Source organism: Monopterus albus, unplaced genomic scaffold, assembly GCF_001952655.1.
Source record: "Monopterus albus unplaced genomic scaffold, M_albus_1.0 scaffold331.1, whole genome shotgun sequence".
In the NCBI taxonomy this organism is placed as follows: Eukaryota; Metazoa; Chordata; class Actinopteri; order Synbranchiformes; family Synbranchidae; genus Monopterus; species Monopterus albus.
The window spans coordinates 158,601-184,804 of record NW_018128211.1 but is presented as its reverse complement, the minus strand read 5'-3'; the positions used below and the strand labels follow the sequence as shown (position 1 = coordinate 184,804).

The 26,204-nt window shown below is 40.7% G+C and overlaps 1 protein-coding gene and 1 non-coding gene across 6 annotated transcripts in view; one reads left to right on the top strand and one right to left on the bottom strand.

Moving 5' to 3' along the window:
- Positions 1-26,204, top strand: part of map4l (microtubule associated protein 4 like) — a 111,150-nt gene that overhangs the window by 25,267 nt on the left and 59,679 nt on the right. For 3 of the 5 annotated variants that reach the window (XM_020624563.1, XM_020624564.1, XM_020624562.1), the window contains exons 4-6: positions 2,028-2,114; positions 4,110-4,349; positions 9,824-11,110. In XM_020624563.1, the coding sequence (XP_020480219.1) occupies positions 2,028-2,114; positions 4,110-4,349; positions 9,824-11,110 (1,614 nt within the window). The remainder of the gene's footprint in view (positions 1-2,027; positions 2,115-4,109; positions 4,350-9,823; positions 11,111-26,204) is intronic. The other 2 variants (XM_020624566.1, XM_020624567.1) reach the window with 1 other exon arrangement.
- On the bottom strand, positions 8,477-8,547 carry trnag-gcc (transfer RNA glycine (anticodon GCC)). The gene has a single exon. It is a non-coding gene; the product is annotated as a tRNA-Gly (tRNA).

Genomic DNA, 26,204 nt, shown 5'->3' with positions numbered 1-26,204 from the left:
CGACGGGGAACAAACGGGCCTGAGAAAAGCTAGAAAGAACTGGCAAGGGAGTGAACGAAGAGCAGGGACTAAATAGGGAGAAACTAATCAGGTGCAGCTGGTGACAAGCAGGTGTAGAGGATAGCGTAATCAGGGTAAGGGAGAGAAAACAGAGTGAGGGGTATGAGAAAGGAGGTGCAGCCGGGCAAACCTGACAGACTGCACTTAATGCATCTGCTGTTTGTTTGTGCGTATTTGTGTGGTTTCAGTTGAACATAATTTCAGTGATTTTACAATGTTGTACCTTTATAGATCCCAAAATGGCTATAGCCTAAAGAAACACAGGCTCTCACAAACACTCTGTTAATGCACACTTGTTAATTATTCATGGCATCCACTGTTGCACTTATATTGGTTCTGTGCCAAAAATGTGTCCTCATTTCAGCTTGATTCCAAACTGCTGTTAGGGAGGTTAAGTACTGGATTTAAATAAAATGTTGAGTACTTGTACCCTGAGTATTTCAATTTTATTATATTTTATATTTCAACTTCACTATATCTCACAGGAAGACACTGGGCCTGTTTTCTTGAAATAGGGATCAGAGGCAAATGCAAGTCTAAACCCCAGGCAAAGGCACTTATGTCTGTGTGTCAGGTAATTTTGGTGATCATGTTTGATGCAGCAAGGCATATTACTAGTGTGAGGAATTTTTAATGAGATGGAGTTCAGGCAGGCTTTAGGTATGTCAAATCAAACCAGCTCCTCTCATCCCCATGTCATGACATGGAAATGTTATATAGAGAGGAACTTAGAGCAAGGATTTAAAGGTGTGTGAAGGTGTATGAAGACAGCTTTTACAGACATTTTTTGTTGGAGCCTGTTTATTGATTGAGATAGGACAGTAAAATGTTTATTATATCTTTGACTAAAAATGTGAAAGTCAGTGTAACACATAATTATTTATCTTGCGCAGTACCTGTATGATAAGGATTATGGTCGCATAATTCTATTGTATAAACCGTGGGCTAAACAAAACTCTGCAGTGTGAATACAAGACTTCAGGCAGTCAAGATTTGGTATGTGTGTTTTTGAGAACAAAGCGCCATCTCATGGTGACACAGTGCAAATCAAGGAATAGCTCTTTAATATCCTAATGGGTGTGCTTACTGTGCAATCTTTTTTTTTTATTGAAACAAAATAACACTTTAACAAAACAGGTCAGAACATGGAAGATAGGACAACAGATACATGACATTACAAATAGATGTAGAGGGTTTTACATGATTGTAGTGTGTAAGGGCGTGAAGTGTGAGTATTTCCAACTTGCAGTCGAATCTAGACATGCTTTAGGAGAAGGGGGATTCATGGAAGGCTGACAGTAATGTAGTGGAATAATTCTGTGGTGGCACAAATTACATCACAGACAAATCAATACAATTCCAATGAGCATTTATTATTACAATGATACCAAATAGGGTAGGTACAGAATCACCTTTTCTCTGCAGAGAAGTGGTTGTGCATGAGCAGCCGTGTTCCCTCTGCCTCCTCTCTCTAATACAGCCTAACATGAGTTTTATCTCCTCACACTATTCATTATTCATCCTGTTGTTATCCTGTTCATGCTAAATTCTCAGTTTTCCATCAGTACTAACATCCCTTTTCTAGGAAATGTTCTGTGGAATATTTATTCAGTAAGTTATCCATATCCAAAACAGGACCTGATCTCCAGGTCATGATAACCCATATCCATGGTGTTCCCACTCCAGCACACAAACACTTATACAACAGTTTACAAAGTAAAAGGCAGAGCTTACAGGAGTAAGGCAAGCATCTAACCCGCACTGTGATCTATTAACTATTAACTACAACAGATGTAATATATATATGTAAATAATAATAATTTTAAAAAAGGATTTTTTTTTATTCTTGACAAATAGATGTGGCGTTTGATAAAATGAAACTGCTTGGGCAGCTAAAAAAGCTAGTTTCCTGATGTTCCCTGTTGTTTATTGGGGGTGATGGTGACAATGCTCTTTATCTGCTTTAGGACCAGGGATGATGTCGTCAGTGATGTCATCAGGCGGACGTCAAGACCCACCTGGACAGCATGTCTTCAGCTCTGACTATTTGTCTGGTGAGGGTGAAAGAAGTGCTGGTTTTTACACTTGGACAACTTTCAATGTGTTCATGAATACTCACAAGTAAAATCTTAAAATGTTCACAAGGACCTGTCTAACTCTAGGTGCAAGGTGAATATGGGTGTGTTCAATGGTGTGTTGCAGTTTTGGTGACCACAGATGCAGCATACTTTCATCTGTAGCAATGTGTTACCTGGCACATTATGAAGGACAAGTGAAATACATTATTAGAGCAGGGAATGCAGGTGGAGTCGGGGCTGGCTTTAGTTATGTCCAATCAAACCAGCTCCTCTCATCCCCTTTAGCAGGACAGAAACCTGAATGTCAGGACAAAGAAATTATGTGAGGGGAAAGATTCTTTCCCTGTATCTTCTTCTCCTGCCAGTCATATTCTCCATTGTGGTCCACCAGACCACAGAGCCAGGGAATGCGTTGCCCGTTTTATCACCAACTACAGCTGCTTTCAAAGCAGATCAATCCGCCATGAAATACTAAAACAGACACAACATACTGTATATCCGTGCGGTAGAAACGAAGGTATGTTTGTGTGAAACTTGTTCATTTCAAGATTCAAGATTTTTATTTACCATTTATGCATAAACAGTCACCTGAAAAGCAGTGTCCCCCAGGTTGCAGGGGGATTTTGAGGGGGTGTCTGTGTTCATCCTGTCAAAACCTTGCATAGAATTTGTTGAGGCTGTATGGGAGGGTGGCGTCCTGGGGGCTGTGTTTGTTGATTTGTTCCTGTAGTTTGTGACTGCCTGGATTCCCTGCCATATACTGTGTGTGTTGTTCTCATTAACAGGGCTTCCTTCGTTCGCTCTCACAATTACTTAGATATTTTGTGTGAAAATGAACCTGGGAGGTAAACAATAAAAATATAAATGGTGATGTTCAGTACTGTTTCATTAGTTTGATATATACATGGTTTCAAACATAATACTGAATATGTAGTATGTGGGTAACTGCTTTAGCAAATTTTGTTTGTTACTCAGTCCTTGAAAATCATATTTTTACATTGTACACCTTTTGTTTTCTTTGAAGACAGCTGTTAGTTTTTTGTTTTCAGTGTCAGTATAGTATATGTCATTATATGGCTCCTACATGCAGAATCAAATACATCATGATCATTTCAGTAAACTATGTAGAACTGCTTATTTCATTACACCTGACAAAAGTTTTGGCAGGTATAAAACAAATACCATTTGATTGTTATCCCCATACCTTGTCACAGTCACCATGAGAGAGGGGTTGCATGCTTTTATCTTTAAACAGTATACTTCCCAGTTGCTAACTTGCAAGTTACCTCTAACACCAGAAAGCATCCATAATTAAGACTTTTACATTGTGACTTTGTGGCAGTGTGTTTTCTAACCCTTTGGTATGCACATGTAACAGGAAATGGTCTATTGCAAAGAAGACGTGTAACTCCAGACATGACACATAGGCAGTATGTACAGAATTGTATGTGATTGTAGAATATTGCAGATAATTTGATAATATCCATTGTAGTTACTACTTATGAAGAAAAGAACTGTAGCCCGCACAATGATTAATGATTTAATGCTCCAAAAAAATGTTTATTTAGGCCAGGCCGCCACCCAATGATGTTTCAACATGAATTCCATTAAGACAATGTTGAAATGTCATTAGCACCGCAGCTTGGCCTAAATAAAATTATTATTTTGAGTATTAAATCAGTGTGCGGATTACAGTTCTTTTCTTCACATATGCTGTATCTTAAATGTATAATTTCCAGAACTACTAGGTTATAACAAAATTATAATACATCACTCAACCTACTTTAATTTTACACTTCAATCAGACCATCATGGTCATTGTGTATTAACAAATAAGACCTGGAATATTTATGATAAAACACAAGCTGTGTGGTTCATATTGTTTAAAAAAATGTGTGTACAGTTTTCATAGAGGCAGTTTTAGCAGTTGTAGCTCAGTAGTTGTAACTTTGTGTTTGGTCTCTCTGTCAGGCTCCTCTCAGTCTGGGATGGGAGGGACCATGGGGTCCGGGCTGCCACCATTCCAGACAAGTATCAGCGCCACTCACGGCCAGTCTGGGATGAGTTCAGCTGTGGACACCCAGAAGAGTTCGGGCCTGTTTGGTCTGGAAAACAAGACCACCAGTAACACCGGTGGACACAGTCTGTTTAAAACTAGTGATCCGTTTTCTTCTGGTGGCCCAGGAATCCACTCTATGGATTACTCTACAGGTATCATAAAGAGGGCTGGTTGCATGTGCGATTGTGTGCTGGGCAGTAGGGGAGGGTGGATTCAGGAGCAAGAATGATGTTTCTTTGCTAGACTAAATCTCAGATGAATAGGTTTATCTGACACATGGAACTCTGATGCATTAAAATACTGAGCTGTTTGTATGTATCTTTTAGGGAAGGTTGGACTTGTCTCACAGTTACAGAGAAGGTTGTAGCTAGAGCCCTGACACAAGTTGATAAATCCTGGTCGTAAGTCCTGGTCATAATCTTACCTGAATTTAAGAAAACCTAAATGTTACCCTCTTGTTTTTAGCCTACTGTAGAATTTTGGCATGGGTATGTCTGGCAGAGCAGCAGTGGTGTATGGTGACTGGTGACAACCTGGACCACACAGAACATGCTTCCAACAGCAGAGGGCAGCCGTTTCTAGTTATTTTCACTGCGGATTAAACAGTTTCAGGTCTCCTTTTATGTTGCCTCATAGCCTCATGCTCTGTGCAGTGTGCTGTTCTCATTTACTGACAAAGTGGATCAACAGACACATGTGACTTTAGCAGTGAGCCATTTAAGTAATAAACACAGGGAAAAAGGGAAAAGTTTTCTGTAGTAGAGATAATGGCAGCAAGTAGGCAAGTCTCTGCTCCACATGAAACTTCTAGTGGCCTTTCATGATGAATTGTTACATTTATAACAATCAGTAGCTGTCTTGAGTCTTTAACAGCTGAATGCTAGCTGAATTTTCTGGTTGCCAAGCAACAAAAAGTCATCACGCAGGAGGGTTTAACAGCGCAGACAAATCTTCCTGTGTAATTGTGCCTGAAAGTTCCATGTCAGATACTGTAATTGAGACATGTGCAGTGCTGCAAATAATTATTTCAGCATTTAAACATAAGGTGAAACCTTAAAAAGAAGGACAAAAATAAAATGTTTTTTTTAGTTCTTCTATTTTTGTGGTGTATTAAAGATGCAGTAGCCCTGCCAGCTCAAAACCAGGTAACGGTACAGTCTGGCTGTTATGTAACAGTTACTATTAAGCTCATTTGCTGCTGACACAGACAGCTATAGACTACAGACAGTTTTCTTCTAAAGACAAGTGACTTTAGGAAAGATTAGCTGTAAGTCCAGATGATATGTAACCTTGCAATAGTGGCCATTAATAGCTTCTGTAATCACTGACACACCACCCATGCTTTTAGAATAAAATATGCAGTTGTATTTATTTGCCCATAAAAATAACTCACTACTACACAGAATACCCACTGACATGTAAATGTGCCTATCCTGTTACATAATTTGGATGTAATGGTGGAACTAGACACTTTTCATAGTGGCCAGGACTCACTCTGGGGCAGCACAGAAATTAGTTTCTTGTTCAGTTTTGTTCTGTGTGATATTGACCCAGCACAACATTGATAGAGAAGGTTATATTATAATGTTTAAAAAATGATCAAAATGTGTGTATAAATAAGGATGTGTGGGCAATTTTATGTATTAACTAATATAATTTAAAAAAGCAGTTATTATTATTAGCAGCTTTCAGTACTTGTGTAGCTTGTACCTGAATCCCTGCTATATAGAGTTTGGTTTCTTTGCAGATTTTAGCATCACTCTTTATAGGCCCCTTCAGAAGAATTATTACATAATTGGGCAGTTTGCAGGCAAAAATTGATTTGAAAGACTTAGTTTATTTAAATGTTGTGAGGAGGTGCTCCACCTGCTGTGTCAGCATCTTTATTCAAAATTCACAATATTTATTCAAAGTGATTTTTTTTACTAAATCAATTTACTGCTCATATTCACATAATATTAAGGTTAATGATTCATAAAGAAGCACACCACACACAACAACACCACTGACCGTCAAAACCTGAGGCTTCCTGCCATTCCTGCCATTTTGCCAGCAAAGTAACTTTCTGTAATGTATAAAGTTCTATCAAGTCAGGATTGTCTCCCTCTGAAAGTAAAGTACTGGTGTAGAGGTCAGCTGTTATCACAACAGCTTTTGCACATATTATGAGCAATGTAAAGCATTGCTTGCAGATACAGTCGCAAGAAAAATAATAGAACTGTTTGTAATTTTCACATAATAATGTCACAAATATCAACAAACACAATAAAGACACAGGAGAGCATGACTGTTTGGGTTTTATCATCTTAGAAATATTGTGTTTGTTGATATGTTTGATATTTGTGAAGATCAGATGACATTTCATGACCAATTTATACAGAAAACAAGGAAATTGCAAACAGTGCCATTACTGTTTCTTGTGACTGTATGTACAGTACATAGATACTCATTCACACCAGGAAGCTGACTAGTACAACCACAATCTGACCTGCTTGCCACTGAGCAGCTCCACTGAAGCAGAAAGGGTTAAGGGCAGTGCACAATGCACCTTATCACAGTGGTGCTGAAGTAGGGACAAGCGCTGCTCTTTCACTTGTCTCACCTAGAAGTTGTTGTGCCTGTCCAGGATTGAACCGGCAACCTTCCAGTCGCAAGCCTGCTTCACTGACCTTTAGGCTCCCATTGCCAGGATCATAAAGGGATCATTTCAGTGCAAACTGAACAATTTTTGTTGTTAAAGCCTGCATGTGCACAGTTTGTCATTGTCCTGTTATTCTATTATACATTCCAGTGTTTCATTTTGGATGATTTTAGTGGCTCTGCGTGTGTGATGATCCATTTTACTACCCTGATTCTTCAGATTTGCATGTATTTATTTTTAATAATGCATGCTAGACATGATTTGAAGTGCACTTGATTTATTTAGCTTGTTAAGCTGCTTGAAAGCTCTGTTGCTCCCAGCGTGTTTGTTTGTGCCAACTCTGCCCCTTGGATGATTTGTCTTAAAACAGCACCAGTCCATGTGAGACGTCATTCATAATTTTCTGAATTGAAAATTTGCATAATATGATATGACCTAATCAGATAATTCAGCATTTTTCTTCTCACTTTACTTTATTCATTGGGATTAATATAGGATCACCTTGTACAGTCACAGTTTTGTTTCTACAAAGTTGCCATTAACAAATCCAAATAACTTGACATGTAAATTAAAAGTGAATTCAAACCAGTTTCACCCCAGAGAGGATGAAACACAACTACATTGTAACCATGGCACAACCAAACAAATACATAGAGAACATTCTCCTCACCTGATGCCCAGTATTGATCCATTATGTTGCTGTAAAGTGTCACCTGTAAATATATATATACCTTTCTCGATTGTGCACATACAGTCTAATGTAGCCTTTACTGAACCATAGTCATAGACAGTCTGTAACAGGTGAGTGAAACATGTACAGGTATTTTGTATTTATAAAAGCAGGCACCATCACATACATCACATTTTATGAAAACACTCAAAGGGTTGTGCCAAAAAGGTAAAAGCAATCAGATTATGGTTATTGTGGATTCACTCGGGGAAGCAAACTTTTAACTATGTCATATTTGTTGTGCTGTATACATAAGCAGTATATGCAAGGATGCAAAGTCCATGCTTATTTTATGGTAAATATGCCATCCTTGTGCAGTACCAACACATTGCAGTACCATGTGTCTCATAAAATGCTGTTTTTACTAAATAGTACTGCTATTATAGGATCTATTATCAGCTTATAGCTGCTGGCCCCACTCAGTCTTTTTATGCCTCAGCCAATTTTGATGCTAACCTAAAGTAATGGACCTGCTTCTCATTTTTCAAGTTCCACAATGGCACTAGTAGAGGTGATCTTGAATTTGCAGATACAATACTTGTACCTACTACTGTCTTGAGAAAATGAATCAGAGCTTGAGGTAGTCTGGGCATGCATTATGTTAAGCATAGAGCCTGCTTGCCCATTACTGTATATATTGGAATTATGGCATCATTTTCCTAGCATAAGGATAATCACCTGTATTGGCCAAGTATGTTACACACAAGGAATTTGTTTCTGGTACAGAACCAATGACAGCCATCTATGGCACCAACTCAACAGACAGCTCTAACCATCAGGGGTGGGGGGTTCAGTGTCTTGCCCAAGAACACTTTGACTGCAGGCACTGTGATTCAAACCTTCAACCTCCTGGTTGGGAGACAACTGCTCTACCCATCGCACAATTGTTGCCTCACCCAAATGTATTTTGTATTGGCCAGGAATCGAACCTGGGCCTCCCGCATGGCAGGCGAGAATTCTACCACTGAACCACCAATAAATTTGTATACCAACCCATATACCAAGCCATGTTTATCTGCAGGCAAAACAACGATACCATGAGTGAGAACTTAGTCTATTTTTGATCAGTTATTATTAGCTGTTAATGGGATCAACCGCAGCAGTTTAGCATAACATTGTTAGACTCACAATGCACAATGATGCACAACCGTAAGCATGGTCTTATTTTATTCCACACATTCCTTGTCAGTAGTGCCTGTGTTACCAGCAATGCAGCTTGACCACTGAATGCTTGGAACGAGATTTGGGTGGGTCATGCTAGTAGTGGCTAATATAGCCTCAAGCAACTAAGCTCAAGCAGAGATATAGAGTTCTGTTAAGATCATTTCTTTTTAACTCCACACCCATAGATGGGACAGAAATAACTTTTTTCACATATGTAGTTATACAGTACTCCCTAGCACTTATAAACACATCATGATGGTGAAGTTCCCATTTAAAAATTACGGATTTGCAAACAATCTAAGAGGCTGGATTAAACCTCTCACTAAGCACACAGTAAACACATCTTTACAAATCCTGATGCTAGTCTAAAGTACCCTAATTCTAATCATTGTACTAACCCTAACCTAATCAATATAACTTTAAACTACATGCAAAAACATAAAATGGTATACACTTTCTTGTCTGAAAGAAAACATCTACTGTGTAGGAAGGAAAAACAAATTATGCAGCAGCCTGCTGTATTCCTGCATCACAAACCAATAACCCCCCATCAGTTATTGGTAGTTTTAGAACCTCTCTGCCTTTAAATATCACTTCAACTCATATGGATCTAACAGATTTGATTAGACCAGACATTACACTCATACTGCCATGAAACGGCAAACAATTTTGACCAGATGTAAGCATAAAGTAACAAGACTACCTATAGCAGGGATGGCCAATTCCGGGCCTTGAGAGCCACTGCCCTGCTTGTTTTCCAACTATCCCTGCCCTACCCACTACTGATTACCTCGATCAGGTGTGTTCAGTCAATTAGAAACTGGAAGATACCCTCTTAGGGGAAGGTAGAGTGAGGAAAAACTAAGTGAATTGGTATCTTGCAGCTCCTGATTGACTGAACACACCTGATTCAGGTAATCAGTGGTGGGTAGGGCAAAGATAGTTGGAAAACAAGCTTGGCAGCAGCCCTTGAGGGCCAGGATTACTCACCCCTGACCTATAGTAACCACAGTTTGATGGCTTTTTGGCAGGTGATTCTTTGACACTGTATGTGATCGGTTCCTCCTCTTATAAAACCCTCCCCCCGGCAGCTCCCATCCTCTCTCCCAGTGGCTCAGTGGATGACAGCAGTCCCACATCTTCCACTTCTGAACCCCTCAGCCCAGAGAGAGCAAGGTCGGGGATTGAGGTTGACAAGCAACAGCAGAGACAGCGGAAGAAGAAGAGGAAGGACCGTGATGAGGTGTACAGCTTCTTGGATAGCCAGGACAATAAGACTGGCCAATCAGACATGCAAGGGATGCAGGACAGGGACGAACAAGAGGTGGAGGAAGAAGAAGATATGAAGGAAAATTGGGAGTGGGAGATCAGACAGAGTGGAGGAGCGGGTAGAGTGAAAAGCAGGAAGACTAAGACTCGGGCAAGACTTCCAGAGGAGTGGGGAGCACCTCAGAAGCCTGTCTCTCCCACACCAGGAACAGCTGCTCCTACCTGGGCTACAGCTACTGACTCTGGTCCCCCTGACTTCAAAGCTCTGAACTCCAGCCACAGCCCTGTTTTGCCCTCCACCCCTGCACAAATACCCACATGTATCACTAACTGTTCTTCTGCTAGCCCTTTTACATCATCCCCACGTTCATATGAGCCCATGTCTGTAGACAATTTCCGCATCTCTGCTGAAGATGGGCAAAAGGCAAATGATGACAAAGTTTCTACCAGCAAACCTGAAACTAATATTAACATAGCAGCTGGTACATCCACCTCCAAGAGTAGCTTGGCTGGGGATGTAAGTGGTAGTCTAGCATTTATGACAGGGGATAGTCTGTGCCCAGTCTCCCAGACCTTCTCTTTCCTTGATTCTGTCCTCCAGACCCCTCCTGGCTCCACCCCTGACTCACAGATCACTACCCCCATGACCAACATCCCCTCCCATGCTACTACTCCCCTGACAAAGTCCACGCCAACAGAAACCACCAGTTCTGTTTCACAAGCTTGTTCTGTTCCCAAGAATATTCCAGAAGTTCTTCCTACTGCCATTTTCCCTACCAACCCAACTGCAGTGGAATCAACCCTCAACATTGATGCCAAGTCTTTTGTCCCCTCAGCTACACTCATACCTTCCTCAGTTACTTCCGGTACACCTGCACTTAATCCTCTTATTAGTACACCCACCACCTCAGCCACGCCACTTAGTTCAGCTTCTTCCTGTAAGAATGAAGTTGCCCCCACTTCACCATCAGACACTCTGCTCCAAACGGTAGCCATGCCCCTTAGCTCAGCCACACCACCTCCCTCCATGACCCCTGCAGTCCCTGCCTATCTCCCAGCACACTCAGAGAACCAGGAGTCCTCATCGCCACATCTCCCCCCACTGGAAGGTTGGTGAACTTCAGCGAAGATTATAAGTAACATGGGGCTAATTTGAACATAAGTGATAGTAGGCTAGGACAGCAGGATGCAGCTACTGATTGTTTTCCTGTATGCATGGCTATTTGTCTGTAGATTGAGCATCATACCCACTTGGTGCTTGATCCATTCCTGTATATATTTGTAATAACCAGGGCCTGACAGATAAAAGCAGAACAGCTTATATTTTAACATCTTCTGATGATATTTATATTTAAATGACATCTAGACACAAATCCTTTTACCATTTAAAAAACATGGAATCTCTAAAACAAAAATGAAAATTAAAAATATCAAGGCCATAGTTATCTCAAACATTTCAAATATTTACCAAAAAAAACAAGCAAAAAAAAAAAAATGTGCCTGGATATGTATGACTACAGGATACAAGTGTACTGTGCTGCTCAGGTCCTATATTAACAAACTGCAGTGGTAAACTGATATGTTGTCTTATTTAATTTCATTCTGCCTGTTTGTATATCTGTTACTGTTATCATAACAATTTTATTACTAGAAATGCTGCTTCTGATAGCTTTACTACTGATGCCTGCTCCACCGTCTACTGTTTCATGTGGTTGTCAGCTGTCTGTGCCACTTCCCACTAGAACACAAACAAACCTACAGTGCCTTGCGAAAGTATTCGGCCCCCTTGAACTTTGCGACCTTTTGCCACATTTCAGGCTTCAAACATAAAGATATGAAACTGTAATTTTTTGTGAAGAATCAACAACAAGTGGGACGCAATCATGAAGTGGAACGAAATTTATTGGATATTTCAAACTTTTTTAACAAATAAAAAACTGAAAAATTGGGCGTGCAAAATTATTCAGCCCCCTTAAGTTAATACTTTGTAGCGCCACCTTTTGCTGCGATTACAGCTGTAAGTCACTTGGGGTATGTCTCTATCAGTTTTGCACATCGAGAGACGGAAATTTTTGCCCATTCCTCCTTGCAAAACAGCTCGAGCTCAGTGAGGTTGGATAGAGAGCGTTTGTGAACAGCAGTTTTCAGTTCTTTCCACAGATTCTCCATTGGATTCAGGTCTGGACTTTGACTTGGCCATTCTAACACCTGGATATGTGTATTTGTGAACCATTCCATTGTAGATTTTGCTTTATGTTTTGAATCATTGTCTTGTTGGAAGACAAATCTCCGTCCCAGTCTCAGGTCTTTTGCAGACTCCATCAGGTTTCCTTCCAGAATGGTCCTGTATTTGGCTCCATCCATCTTCCCATCAATTTTAACCATCTTCCCTGTCCCTGCTGAAGAAAAGCAGGCCCAAACCAGGATGCTGCCACCACCATGTTTGACAGTGGGGATGGTGTGTTCAAGGTGATGAGCTGTGTTGCTTTTACGCCAAACATAACGTTTTGCATTGTTGCCAAAAAGTTCAATTTTGGTTTCATCTGACCAGAGCACCTTCTTCCACATGTTTGGTGTGTCTCCCAGGTGGCTTGTGGCAAACTTTAAACGACACTTTTTATGGATATCTTTAAGAAATGGCTTTCTTCTTGCCACTCTTCCATAAAGGCCAGATTTGTGCAGACACACTCTTGTGTGTTACAGCCTGCTCAGTGTTTTATAACTAAGGTGTCACTTTATTTTTAAGCTCATTTAATAAGACAAGTTGAACCAGAACAGACTCATTTGGAGCAGCATAGAAACACATACAGTACACACATGGATCACTGTGTAGAGCTATGGGCAGCTTCTGCACAACTTCTATAATTAATTAAAGTCCCACTCCAGAAACATTTTCATTTTTATATTTGTATATAAAAATACTTTACTATAAACAATATGCAGTCTAACACAGCTTTTCCTCAAAAAAATTTCAGTGGGCCTCTGTAATAGGAATGAACATTGCCCCTCATTGTGCATTCCAGGATCTATGAATGTTGCCGTCATCCCTTATGTGGATTTGAATAATTTTGCACGCCCAATTTTTCAGTTTTTTATTTGTTAGAAAAGTTTGAAATATCCAATAAATTTTGTTCCACTTCATGATTGTGTCCCACTTGTTGTTGATTCTTCACAAAAAATTACAGTTTTATATCTTTATGTTTGAAGCCTGAAATGTGGCAAAAGGTCGCAAAGTTCAAGGGGGCCGAATACTTTTGCAAGGCACTGTAGGTCCTAGCTAGTTTGCTAATGCCTGCTAGCAATTTAAAATCAACAATGGAAATTTACAACAGCCGATGTTATAGTTTTATCAACTGTGTATGGAGCCTAATTAGTGCAGTAGCAGAGAAGTGAAAAGTGTGGCATGAAAACATGCGACTAAAAACATTACAAAAGATATTAAAAATCGGTGTAGCAATAATGCAAAACATGGTTTAGTTCTCTAAGGCACAACCAGCAATTATCCAGTTTTCTGGATGCTGCTTTGGTTTATTGCGTAGGAATTTTGTGTTTGAAAGTTTTTTATTGTGTATTTGACCACATTTAGAGTCGCAAAGATTTTTTTTCCTATAAAAGGAGAAATGTTGATTTCAAGATAGATATTGTATGTCATTAGAAATCTGGCACTTGCTGCTCACTAAAGATCAGGTAAAACTCTTTAATCAGATCTCATTTGAATTCATGTATACAGCATTGGCTCTATTAGTTAGTGTTACAGTTTAACAAATCTGTCTTAACTTAAGGTCTCAGGTCCTATATTACTAGATATGTCTCACATGTTTCTCCCACATCTCTTGACCTTCATCTGTGGCTCATGGGATACCCCCCACCCCAGTATAGTTCCATACTTAAAGTAGATTATGTCATGAAAACTGAACTCTGAAAACTAAGCAAACACAATCCTGATGAAGGCCACAACTTATAGATAAAAGCTACCAAACTGCTTTTTTCCTTGGTCAAGAATAGTCCTTCCAGCTCCAAGAGTTACAGTATCTGAAATAGGATGAAATGATGTTTAACCATGACCTTGATTCTGCAACAAAGATCCAGTGAAGTTTATAGGTGCAAAGAAATTGGTGTTTTTGTCCCTGTTTAAATCCTAGTCCAGGTTTGAATCTGCTTGATGAAAAATGAAATAACAGCCAGATTTGGGGTTGTTTTTATTGCAAAAGGATGGCACAATAGTTGACTCTCTGAAATAGTTATGTCCAAGGCATAACTACATAACATACCCTTTTCTTATTATTATCTAATTATGGTCTTATTATCAGATCTAGATGCCCACTTCAATGTATGTAGACAACAGTTCAGTATCCAATGTCTTACATGTTTTTTGAGCTCCCTGACCTCTTGTACACTGGGGAAGACCTTGATATAACCCCAGTTTAATGATTCTTCTTCCTGGTAAGGCTGCTGCTACATCTCACAGTTGGCTAGATCAAACATTATTTTTCTACTGTGATTTGCTTTATGCTTCTCCACAGCCCTTTCTCACTACTAAGACCAGTATGATTGGATAATATGTTTATTGCTCTTAGCATAACTTAACTGAATTGTTAGGGTTGATGTTGGAGAACTGTTTAATACTGTGAAGTTGATTTTGATGTGATTGACCCCCCTGCTTTTTTTTCTATTTCTTAATGCCATCAATGATGTGACCTTGAACAACAGGTAAAACAAGTTTCTGTTTTTCTGGTTTGCATGTTTTATTCTCATATGGAATCTTGTCATGGATGTTGGATGCCCCTAGCTCCGTACTGTGGCTGTGTGGTGAATAGCTATTTAATACACATCCCTGCATTACGGATGATGGCAGTAAATGATCTGAATGTACAGTATTTATTAAAAATGCCATTAAATTCAATAATTAGCAAAGCTTTTGTTTTTAAAGAACAATCAAAGACAGAATTTTGGCACCATCTTATACTTCTTTGATATTTTAATACAGTACATGGTGTCTTGTTTGAATTGTCTTTAGCATAGTATATTATACTCTTCCTTTTTCAGTTGTAACAGATGGCAAATGTTTTGAGTGACATCTCTGCATTAAAACTGATGTCACCATGTTTTTAACACTTGAGATTACGTAATCATACTGTGAAAGGGCAATAGATGTAAAGATAGACAATAATATAAATGAAATATACAGTACAGTATACACTATATGAAATTTAAAAAAAACAATAATATCCTATTTTGTCCAAATTTACTGTGACAGTACTGGAGCATATACTCAGTGTGCATTCCAAAGTAGGTTATTTGGGGAATGCACTGGTGACCTGGAGCTGAAATATCATGAAGATGTGTGTTTTCAAGGGATGGTTTTCAAATGCAACTTCCATCTTGGATTTGATTACAAGGTGAAATAATAAATGGATTCATTAAGCTTCATTGTCACTGAATCCCTTATTGAAGCTTTCAATTTATATTCTTAGTTTACAGGAACTGGCAAGGATTAACAAAAGATATGACCTTTACAATCTCGTTACTTCAGCAAAGCTATTTTTACCAGACATGGTGGTCTGGTGCAAAAGTTCCAAAATCAACAAAACTACTTAAAAATGCAATATTTCCAGAAGGGAACAGAAGTCCTTTGTTTAAATGTGTATCTACTGTACTGTCCAATATGGTAACATAAAAACTTCTAGCTGTGACCCAAATCACATTATGCCATTACAACAGTGCCCTGCTAAGGTTGATATGGCTCAAGATCCCTGACAGAATTAGTCGGTGACAGGCATTTCTATTTTATTACTCTTTCTGGCTTTCCACCCAGTTAAAGCTGAAAATGAATGAAATCATGAATGAATTATATCACTGCCATTATGCAACTGGGCTGTTTTTAGCACATTGTGCCCTCCAGTGTCTACCAGATGGGACTACTTGGAACATAATTATATTATATTTCAGACCACATGAATTTGTGTGAGACTATTGTGAGACAATTTGTGTAATTAATCAGTGAGCACTATGTTCCAATGGCAAATGCATTTATAATAGTCACAAACAGGACTCTTTCTCTCTTACCTGTGTAAACAAACAGAAATCGCAGTGAATGTTTAAAGAAACTGGGATTTTTTTTATTCATATCATTGCTTTAAGTGTGTGTTTCTTGGAAGGCTGTTGCTGGTGTAGAGGATGTCACTAGCCAGCCTGTCTACTTTGCTTTTCTTGTATATTTACTGTATGTATATGGAGCTCTCTAGCTGGTCCTCTCTTAGTGCTGTAATGAGCAGAGAAACTGTATGGGATTTGAAAAATGGAGGTTATTAGGTTGTCAGTGCAAACAGTAGAGTGGTTCGAAAGTGTGGTGCTTTATGCTACTGAACTTCCAAAATAAGCTCAACGTGTTGTTGAAAATTGTAAATTGAGGCAGAGTTTTTGTAGGTGGGGCTTCTGATAGGTACTCTGTTCTTTGATTCATCCCAAATAAAGCAGAACATCATTTCATTTTGCTCTTAAACTTCAAACGCGTAGCAGTTTCTTTTCATTCATTTTAAGAGAAACTTATTGATATATAATAACACTTTCACGCTGTCCTACTTACTAGATGACCATCAGGCATCTGCCTTGGTCTGTGATAAATAGTGACTCTATATATTAATAGCCTAGGTGTAGTCAAATTCAAATAAGGTGAGTTACAAAAGCAGAGATGATCTAGTAAAACATCTGTACTTTCTGTTATAATTTGTATGACTGCTGTTTTGAGATGTGTTGTTTGGATGAGATGCTGTGTGGTTGTCAGAGAATGAGATGGGCCGTCATTAGCTGTGAACTGCAGATTGAATCATATAACTGCAGACCACAAGGTCTGATGTAACAGATACTGTGTTTGAGATGGTTTCTTCCGTTAAAGGGAGTTTTTCCTCCCCACTGTCGCCAAGTGCTTGCTCAAGGGGGATTTGTTGGGTTTTCCCTATGTAATAATATTGATAACAGTAAGGTCTAGACCTTACTTTGTAAAGTGTCCTGAGATGACTTTTGTTGTGATTTGGCGCTATACAAATAAAATTTGATTTGATTTGATTTTGATGGTTTTGATTGTAAATGCACTTACTGTTGTATTGAAGCTTATGTTGGCATGTGTGTCAGTGTGTGTGTGTGTATGCAGTCTCTGTCAGCTGGTCCCGTTGCATGGGTGTTTTTCAGCTTGACAATCTTTGTGCATGTGTGAGACAGCAAAAACAGTCTTGTAAACAAAGCAAAACAGTAATCATGTTCTACGTGAAACCTTTTCTGAGGGGTGTAGGCAGATAACAGCCTGTGATGCATTCAGAACTTACCTCTGCTTTTACAGTATGTGTACTCAGGGAACACCCCCTTTGAGCTTATAGCGCAGACCTCTCTTAAACACCTCTCTATGAAAACTGCCAAAATGAAAAGTCTTAGCCCTGCCATCGGCTAAGTGAGTGGGCAATCTGTGCGCGCTCTCTGTCTCACCGGCGTGCCTCTCTATTCGTGAAGATGGTAGCTCAGCCGTTCTGAGACCGAACCCTGCGTATGCACCGAAAATAGCAACATTTTCTTTTTGATCCAGAGTCATCTCTCTGGATGGTTTCTTTCCTCCAGCACACAGAAATGAGTCACAAAAGGAGCTCCATGTTCTCTGCCTGGTGCGCGCACTGTCCCATTACGTGGCTCACACGGCAGCTGTCAGACAAGCACAACAGTTGTTTGTGCATTACAGGAAACACTCTCTTGGGCATCTCCTAACCAAGCAGCGGCAGTCTCACTGGATGTGTGTGGCTATCATGCAGGCATACGTGTCAGCTGGGACAGATCCTCCACCTGGCATCAGGGCCCACTCCACGAGAGCTATTTCATCCTCCATTGCACTCTTCAGAGGGATGGCTGTGGAGGACATTTGCACGGCAGTCTCCTGGGCTTCTCCATGTCCATATACTCATGACTATCAAACCTTGTTAAACCTTCAAAAACCCATCCGAGTTTTCACTGGTTCACTCGGTTCTGAGTGTTCTGTGCAATCAGGAGGCTCCTCCTGTAATATGAGCATCTGACTGTTTTTATGCATGGCTAACATCTGTATGCTCCCACAATTCAGACTGTTACATGTGCATTTTGTCAGGCACACAGGCTCATTGTGCGCCCTCCCCTGCACTTCTCCTCCCCTGTTAAAACAGAACAGCCACACTGCCTTCTCACAATGGTAGTCAGGTGATATATGGGCATGGTGGCACCTGCTTCTCAGTCAAGGTCTGATACAGGAGAGAGGATGCTGTTCTTGGGCTGCTATTGTGGGGTACATTGGCAAGATGAGGTGTCTTTTTAATGCTCTTGGGTGGCGGTGTGCTAACAGGACATTGACTACTGTACATCGAGCTGCACTTTTATCCCAATAGCAACAGCTCTTTGAGGGTAAAGCCTACACGAAATAGAATGATGGTTATGTACAGTAATTCAAGTTTCTATGAGTATAGGTGCAGCCCTCTAAGCTGGAAGCCCCGCTGTCTCCACCCTTGCCAGCTGAAGAAAAAGCACTGGCATAGGTAGCCGACCACAGGTGACACCAGCATTTATGCCACCACAGTAGACCTCTTTGGGGTCAGGGCGCAAGAGAAATCTCTTGAGGACTGCACATGTGCAAGGGATAAACCCAAAGGCTCTTAAAGGGCTATGCCTATACTCATAGAAGCTTGGGTTACTGTACCATCGTTTCAGCCAGTGAGTGAATGCTGGGATCTAACACGCACACACAAGAGGTAGTGACCAGCTGTTGTCCTTGAGAGTGAGTCATGAAACTTAATCAAAATGAAGTCTAAAAACTGTCACCAGAGACCCTTTTGTTTTGGTCAGCTGTCTGCGATTATAGAGATATGTTGCAGTATGTGTCGATTGTAAAGTGCCAAGGTGGCTGTTGAGTCTCAGCCCAGCTCAGTGGCTCTATCAGGTGTCTGGTGGGTGAACTGCAGCTCTGATCATAAACTACTGCAGCTGGAGCTCAAATGACTGCTGCCAGCAAAGAGGAATAGCTGAGCACCATCACACAGACTTGTTTCTAGATAAGGAATGTTCCCAAATCTGAGTCCAGTATTCAGCGAGTAAGTATTTGCATTTCTGTTAAATTTGTTTCCCTGAATGTAGTACATTAAAAATCCCCCTTGTCATTGTTTAATTTCAACATAATTTCATGCTGAATAATGCTGGTGATTAGTAATTATTTACAGTAATTAGTTGATAAAACTAAATAACTTTGATAATCAAATGTTCAAATTATCTATGAAGAGAAAATAACTATTTTCTAAACCCAGTTTCTTGAGTGTGAGATTTGTTTCTCATTTCTGTTTTATAGCATTGTAATTTGAATATATTGGGGGGGGTGTCTGTTGGTCTGACAAAAGAATCTAGCTCCTGGAACACACCTCCTAAACGGGCACCCCATAGTGGAAACAAACACAAAACCCATGATAAGTGTTACTTGGTGCAACACGTTTGGGTAGGTTCCTATAATGGAAAAATCCCTTAAGATGCTCAACCAGACAGTTGCCAAATTATGCAAGCATTGTTCAGCTCACCCCACGGCCTGTACTCTCTGGCATATTACATTTTAATTTGTAACTTGTTTGTTTTTAATCACTACAATGATCACCAAAATAAGAGCACAATACAGGAAGTCAAACCAAAACCATGACAACTACAGAACTAGAAAAATAAATCACAGTCTGATATATCAGCTTATTGCAGATATACAGTATATCAGTATCTGTGCATGTGTTGGCCAGTAAGTAAAAGAAATTAGGTTTAAGTCATCTAGAAACCATTACATAGTTTGTGTATGCTGACAAAAGATTCACAGTGATGAAACATGGGTGCGGAGTGAAGTTGATGAACAGTACAAGATAAACTGAAACAATCATCAATGACAAGAGTACTGTATTATAGAAATACTGGCAAATAAATTGAGCAACTTGAATTTTTTTATTTGAAAAACATTAAGATATAGCAGCTCTTTCAGCCACGGGGTTTGTGGGATCTAAATATCCAGCATGAAATTTTAAGAAATCTTGTTTTCAAGTTGACTAATCTTTGCATGTTTTGAAGGGTGAGTATACACCCGGGCTATTTTGCATAGGGGTACATGATAGAGTAAAATCAACACAATGTACTGAAATGTTGCATACGCCTTGCTTTACCAGTAATACCTATCTTTTAGCTCTTAGCTGAAATCATATTGATTAGTGATTTCCAGTTCAATGCTGTCTCCAAAAACAAATTATCTATATACAGTAGCAAGAAACTGTATTGGCACTGTTTGCAATTTCCTGGTGGTCTGCATAAATTGGTTATGAGACACAATATTTCTAAGCTGATAAAATACAAACAGTCATGATCTTTCATTTCTTTATTGAACACACCCATTAAACATACAATATGATGGTGGAAAAAGTAATGGTGACACTAGGCTTATGATGTCAACTGGAGTCAGGTGTGAGCAAACCCGGAGTCCAGTCAAAGAAAATGGAATCAAGGTGTGGTTTAGAACTTCCCTGACTTATAAAAACACCAAGATAGTGTCAGCCTGCTATTCACAAGCAGCATCAGCTGATGTGAGCCATGCCTCGCAAAAAAGAAATCTCAGAAGACCCATGATCAAGAGATGATGATTTGCATGTACAGTGTTACAGAGTCCTCTCAAAGACTTTAGATATTCATCAGTCCACAGTTAGACATATTGTCTGTAAATGGACACCATTTGGTACTGAGACTACTCTCCATAGAAGAGGGTGCCCAACCTAGATTACCCCAAATGCACAATGCATAATGCTCAGTGAGGTAAAAAAGAACCCTAGAGTAACAGCTAAAGACTTGGAGGATTCACTGGAGTTGGTTAACATCTCTGTTCATGAATCAACCATAGGCAAAATATTGGACAGACATGGTATCCATGGCAGGACACCACATAGGAAGCCACTGCTCTCCAAAAACAACACTCCAGCACATCTGAAGTTTGTTAAAGATCACCCTGACACTCCACAGCCTGGGGGCGGCTGTGGCTCAGGAGGTAGAGCGGGTCGTTTCCTAACTGGAGGATTAGCGGTTTGATTCCCGGCTTGTCCAGTCAACATGTCGAGGTGTCCTTGAGCAAGACACTGAACCCCCAGTTGCTCCCGGTGATGTCACCTGTGTGTGAATGCGTGAATGCTTGGGGGTGCGAATGGGTGAATGGCCGAATGTGAAAGCGCTTTGAGTGTGCTGTAAAAGCATAGAAAGGCGCTATACAAGTATAAGACCATTTACCACAACACTACTGGGAAAATGTCCTGTGGACAGACGAAACAAAGGTAGGAGTATTTGGGAAGAACACGCAGTATGTTAAAAGAGCATCATGTATCAACATGAAAACATCATCCCTACAGTGAAGTACTGTGGAGGGAGCATCATGATGTGGGGCTGCTTTGCTGCCTCTGGACCTGGACCGCTTGCGGAGGGGAAAATTAATTCCCAAGTTTATCAAGGTATCCTATAATGTCAGGCTGGCTGTCGGCAAGCTGAAGCTCTGAACAAGCTGGGGGATGCAGTAGGACAATGAGCCTAAACATTAAAATAAATGTACTACAGAATGCTTCACAAAATCCCCTTTTTGGAGTGACCAAGTCAGGGCCCAGACCTCAACCCAATAGAGATGCTGTGGAATGAGAGGCGTTCACACCAGATGTCCTAAGAAAATGGCTGAGCTGAAGTAGTTCATCCTAAAGTTTCTAAAATGAAAGACATGAAAGATCACCGGGAGCAACTGGGGGTTCAGTGTCTTGCTCAAGGACACCTCGACATGTTGACTGGACAAGCCGGGAATCAAACCGCTAATCCTCCGGTAAGGAAACGACCCGCTCAGGATTTATGTGAACAAAGAATAGCAGTATCATCAGAATGGTCCTAAATTCCTCCTGAATGTTGTGTGGGTCTAATCCACAGCTACAAGAAGTGTTTGCTGGAGGTTAATGCTGCCAAAGGTGGTTCAACCAGTTATTAAAACACTGTTGTTGCTGTTTCCACCATTACTGTGAATGTTTAATGGGTGTTTTCAATAAAGACATGAAAGATCATGACCATTTGTGGTTTCTCAGCTTAGAAATATTGTGTTTGCTGATATTTGTGACTTTGGTGAAGATCAGAAGACATTTAATGACCAATTTATACAGAACCAGGAAACTGCTACTGTACATATTACATTTTTTGTTTTCTGAGTTACGTCTGATTAAAAAAAAAAAGAATTTTCTTAGCATTAAGCAAATTATTTTTTAAACTGTTAGATATATACAGCATAATTTATAATTAAGAATGGTGTATAAAGTGCACAGATTTTATGTGAACAAAGAATAGCAGTATCATCAGCAAATAATTTGTGATTCACTTCTTACATATTATACTGGTCACTCACCATGAGGGTTCATTTAATTATCACTAAGTAGTTTCTTCTGCCTGATGCCAGTGGGTCATTGAAACCCTGCTTTACAATATCCTTTAAGACTGAGTTTTCCCCCTGAGTGACCCCAACCTCCAGGATCAATTTCATGCTTGGCAGCTGTGTCTGCCATCTCTTGCACACTTTCTTGCAGATTTGTCTATGTTCTCTACTGTATATTTATAGTGAATCTAGGCCATTTGCTCCTTCCCATCTGCTGCTGCAAGAATCTCTGTAAAGTTTTCTTGCTGGACTCGGTGACACATCATGCGTCACTGAGACTGATGTGCTCTTCATTTTAGAAATTTTAGGATGACATGCTTTTTCTTCAACCCAGTCTCAAATTAATCATTCTACTGGATCTTTTAAACCAACTTCAGACTACAAACAGAGACAGACTAGATTAAAGTCACTAAAGCAAGTGGGCTAGTGCAGAGATTCAAGACACTTTTTTCCCACCAATTTCTTCTTTCTTATCTCTGCTCTTAAACCTGTTTGGTCACTCTTTTCCTTTCTTTAATCTGTTTTATTTCATCTACTGCAATCTCCTTTCCCCTCACATTTCTGCTTCCTTTTAGTTTCCCCCTTTGCTCCACCATGTTTCCCTCCCTTTATTCATCAGTCTTCCCTTCCATCTGTTGCCCTTCATTGTCTCTCATCTTTATGTTATCCTGGATTCCTCCATCTTCCTCCCTTTGTCTTCTGTCCACATCCCTCAGTTGCCTGTTTTAAACCCCACCCCCCTTCCGTCTCATTTTCCTCTTCCTCCATCCTCCATCTTTTTAACCTTTCTGTCACCTCCATCCACATCACATCTGCCTTTTTCTTGCCAAGAGTCCTCGTGCCACTGCAGCACCATAATAATCATTGCGTTAGTGATTGAGAAGGTGAGGCATGGGGGTTGTGGGGATGTTGGCTGGGAAGGGGGTGGTTGTCAGGGTGACATGGGAGGCAGTTGCTGTGGAAACAAAAAGATTCTGCAAATGGGGAATGGAGGGATGGAGGAGAGGTGGTCTGAGTGTGACTGTCAGTGAGGTTGAAGAGTAAAAATAGAAACACCCTGACAAGATCCTCCTCCCTGTTTCTCTTCTTTTCCTCCCCTCCCTTCTCCCTCTCTCTGTCTGCCCAGCACCAAGGGCAGTTAGCTGTAGCATCCTCTGTTTCTCTATCACCAGCTGATGTTTGAAAATCTGTGAACTTGAAAACTAGAACTTGTTGTGACCTCTGTGTTGTTTGCCTACATAACAATCCACAAGAGCAAATGATATAATTTCAGTCCCTGCTGTTTCTTTTCTAAAGTAACTGTGAGCGAGGAAAACTGCAAATGTCTATGGCACTGGTCAGTCCTTATGACACTATGGTCACCTCGGTGTGTCGGCCAGAACACCACTTAAGGCCCATACATTCCCAGAATGAATCAGGTGCTTGAAGTTGCAGTTAACGATCCTTTAATCCAATTTCTCATACAAAGATTACATGTGGGTGACAATGCTATATATGCTGTATACAGTGAATAAGGATTTAAGATATATGCACCTTATAAGCACATTACCATATGCATAAGTATAATACATATTAACATAAGGCTGGATGAGCAAAGTATACAGAGATCTGTTATGTGTAAACTAATTCGAAATTAAGTTACCACACATGCTTAAGGAACACATCCTGTATCGGTTACAAACAAACCAAATGCTCTTATTGTGAAGGTCTAACCGGATATACCACTCCCGGTGGAGTCACAACCCTTGTTTAGCAGTATATGTGATGAACCCGTCTTTAGCGTCGTAACATAGACTATATATTCACAGAAACACCATGCAGTTTATAAACACACTGGTAACTTAAACAGTGAAACTGTAAACGCACTATGAACCATGCACAAGAGAAAACAGATCCTAGGTCGAGCCAAATCATTCAACTAAGAGGCGTACATGAAACGAAAGGAAGTGCATAGCAAGAATAACAAGGTTAGCGACGTGCACTATTAATGAACACTTTACCAGCTATCACATACAACCCCTTCCCCATAACCCTTAACGGGCCCATAACTGATAATACTTACAGAGTATTAACGCACAACCACATATCTCCATCACTAAGTAGACAAGCACCACTCGACACCCATACTACACCCCAGTGGAAGTGACGTCAATAGGCTACATCATGCTTCAACTTAAAGGGCCCTGACCTAGGAAAGTAACCACTACAGTATAAACTTTGGGCCTTTTTTACAGCCGCCCCCAAATGTATGTAATACATTTGCTCACTAATAAAGGCATTAAATTCAAGTGGAATCGTCCTCATCTTCTCCAGATGGGAGGGCAGGAAGGACAATCAGCTTGGCTACTGGTCGCATATACACTCTCTCTTTCACTCTGACATTAGCTGATCTAATGTGTCCATCAGGTCCAGGATGAGTCTTGGTCACCTTCCCAATAGACCAGAGGGCCCTGGGAAGCTGTGGATCAGCAATCATCACAACTGAGCCTGTGGCGATGTCCGAAGTGTTTGCCTGCCACTTCTGTCGTACTTGCATTCCTGGTATGTAGAGCCTGATGAAACATGACCAAAAGTGGTCAGCCACAACCTGAGCATGTCTCCATCTGCGACGACTCAGAAGCTTGTTCTCCGGGTACACTATCTGAGGAAGAGATCCATCAGGCCGCCCCATCAGGAGACTATTGGGAGTTACGGGATCTGGATCTCTGGCATCAGAAGACACATATCCTAAAGGTTTACTGTTCAGTATCCCTTCCACCTCAATCAGTACCGTATGGAGCACGTCTTCAGGGACGGGTTGAGCACCCACTGTGGCATAAAGGGCACTCTTTACTGAGCGGATCTCCCTCTCCCAAACTCCTCCAAAATGGGGGGCACCTGGGGGGTTAAAGTGGAAGAGGATCTTTCGTGAGGCAAGAAGCCGCTGAAGTTCAGGAGCCATTCCCATGAAGGTCTCATTCAACTCTCTTTCACCTCCCTTGAAATTCGTTCCCTGATCCGAGAACAACTCAGCAGGTGTTCCCCTGCGTGCTATGAATCGGCGAAGTGACATCAAGAAGGCATCTGCGTCAATGTTGGTAAGAAGCTCCAAATGCACTGCCCTCGTAGTGAGACACTTAAATATAACCCCCCATCTCTTCTCTCAGCGTCGACCCATCTTGATTTCAAAGGGGCTGAAACAGTCCATCCCTGTAGAATAGAATGCAGGCTTGAATAGGCGTAAACGGGCCTCTGGTAAGTCTGCCATTTTTGGCACCGAAGGTTGAGCTCTGTTGTAGAAGGAAAGGAGGTCCTTTGCTCCATCTATTAGGGACAATAAGGTCTCTCAACCTTTTCCCTCATGTCACATCGTCTGCTGGGTTTCTTGCCGAGTCAACGTACTTCCAGAGATGTCTGTCTGTCAGCTCCTGGATTTCAGCAACACGAGTACCAACAAAGACCTTGAATCGGCAGGATTCTGATCTCAGCCATGTCAGTACCATTGTGGAATCAGACCAGAGGATGGTTCGATGGATTTCGAGTGTAAGCTCCTTCTCTAGTACCTGGGAAAGCTGGGCACCAGTGAGTGCGGCACAGAGCTCTAATCGGGGCATGGAGTGAAGTCGTTTGGGGGCGACCCTAGAGCGAGCCATCACGAATGAGAGATGTACTCTTCCATGCCTGTCAGTGGTCCGGATGTAAGCCACCGAGCCGTAGGCCTCCTCGGAGGCATCACAGAAGATGTGAACCTCTCGGTAACA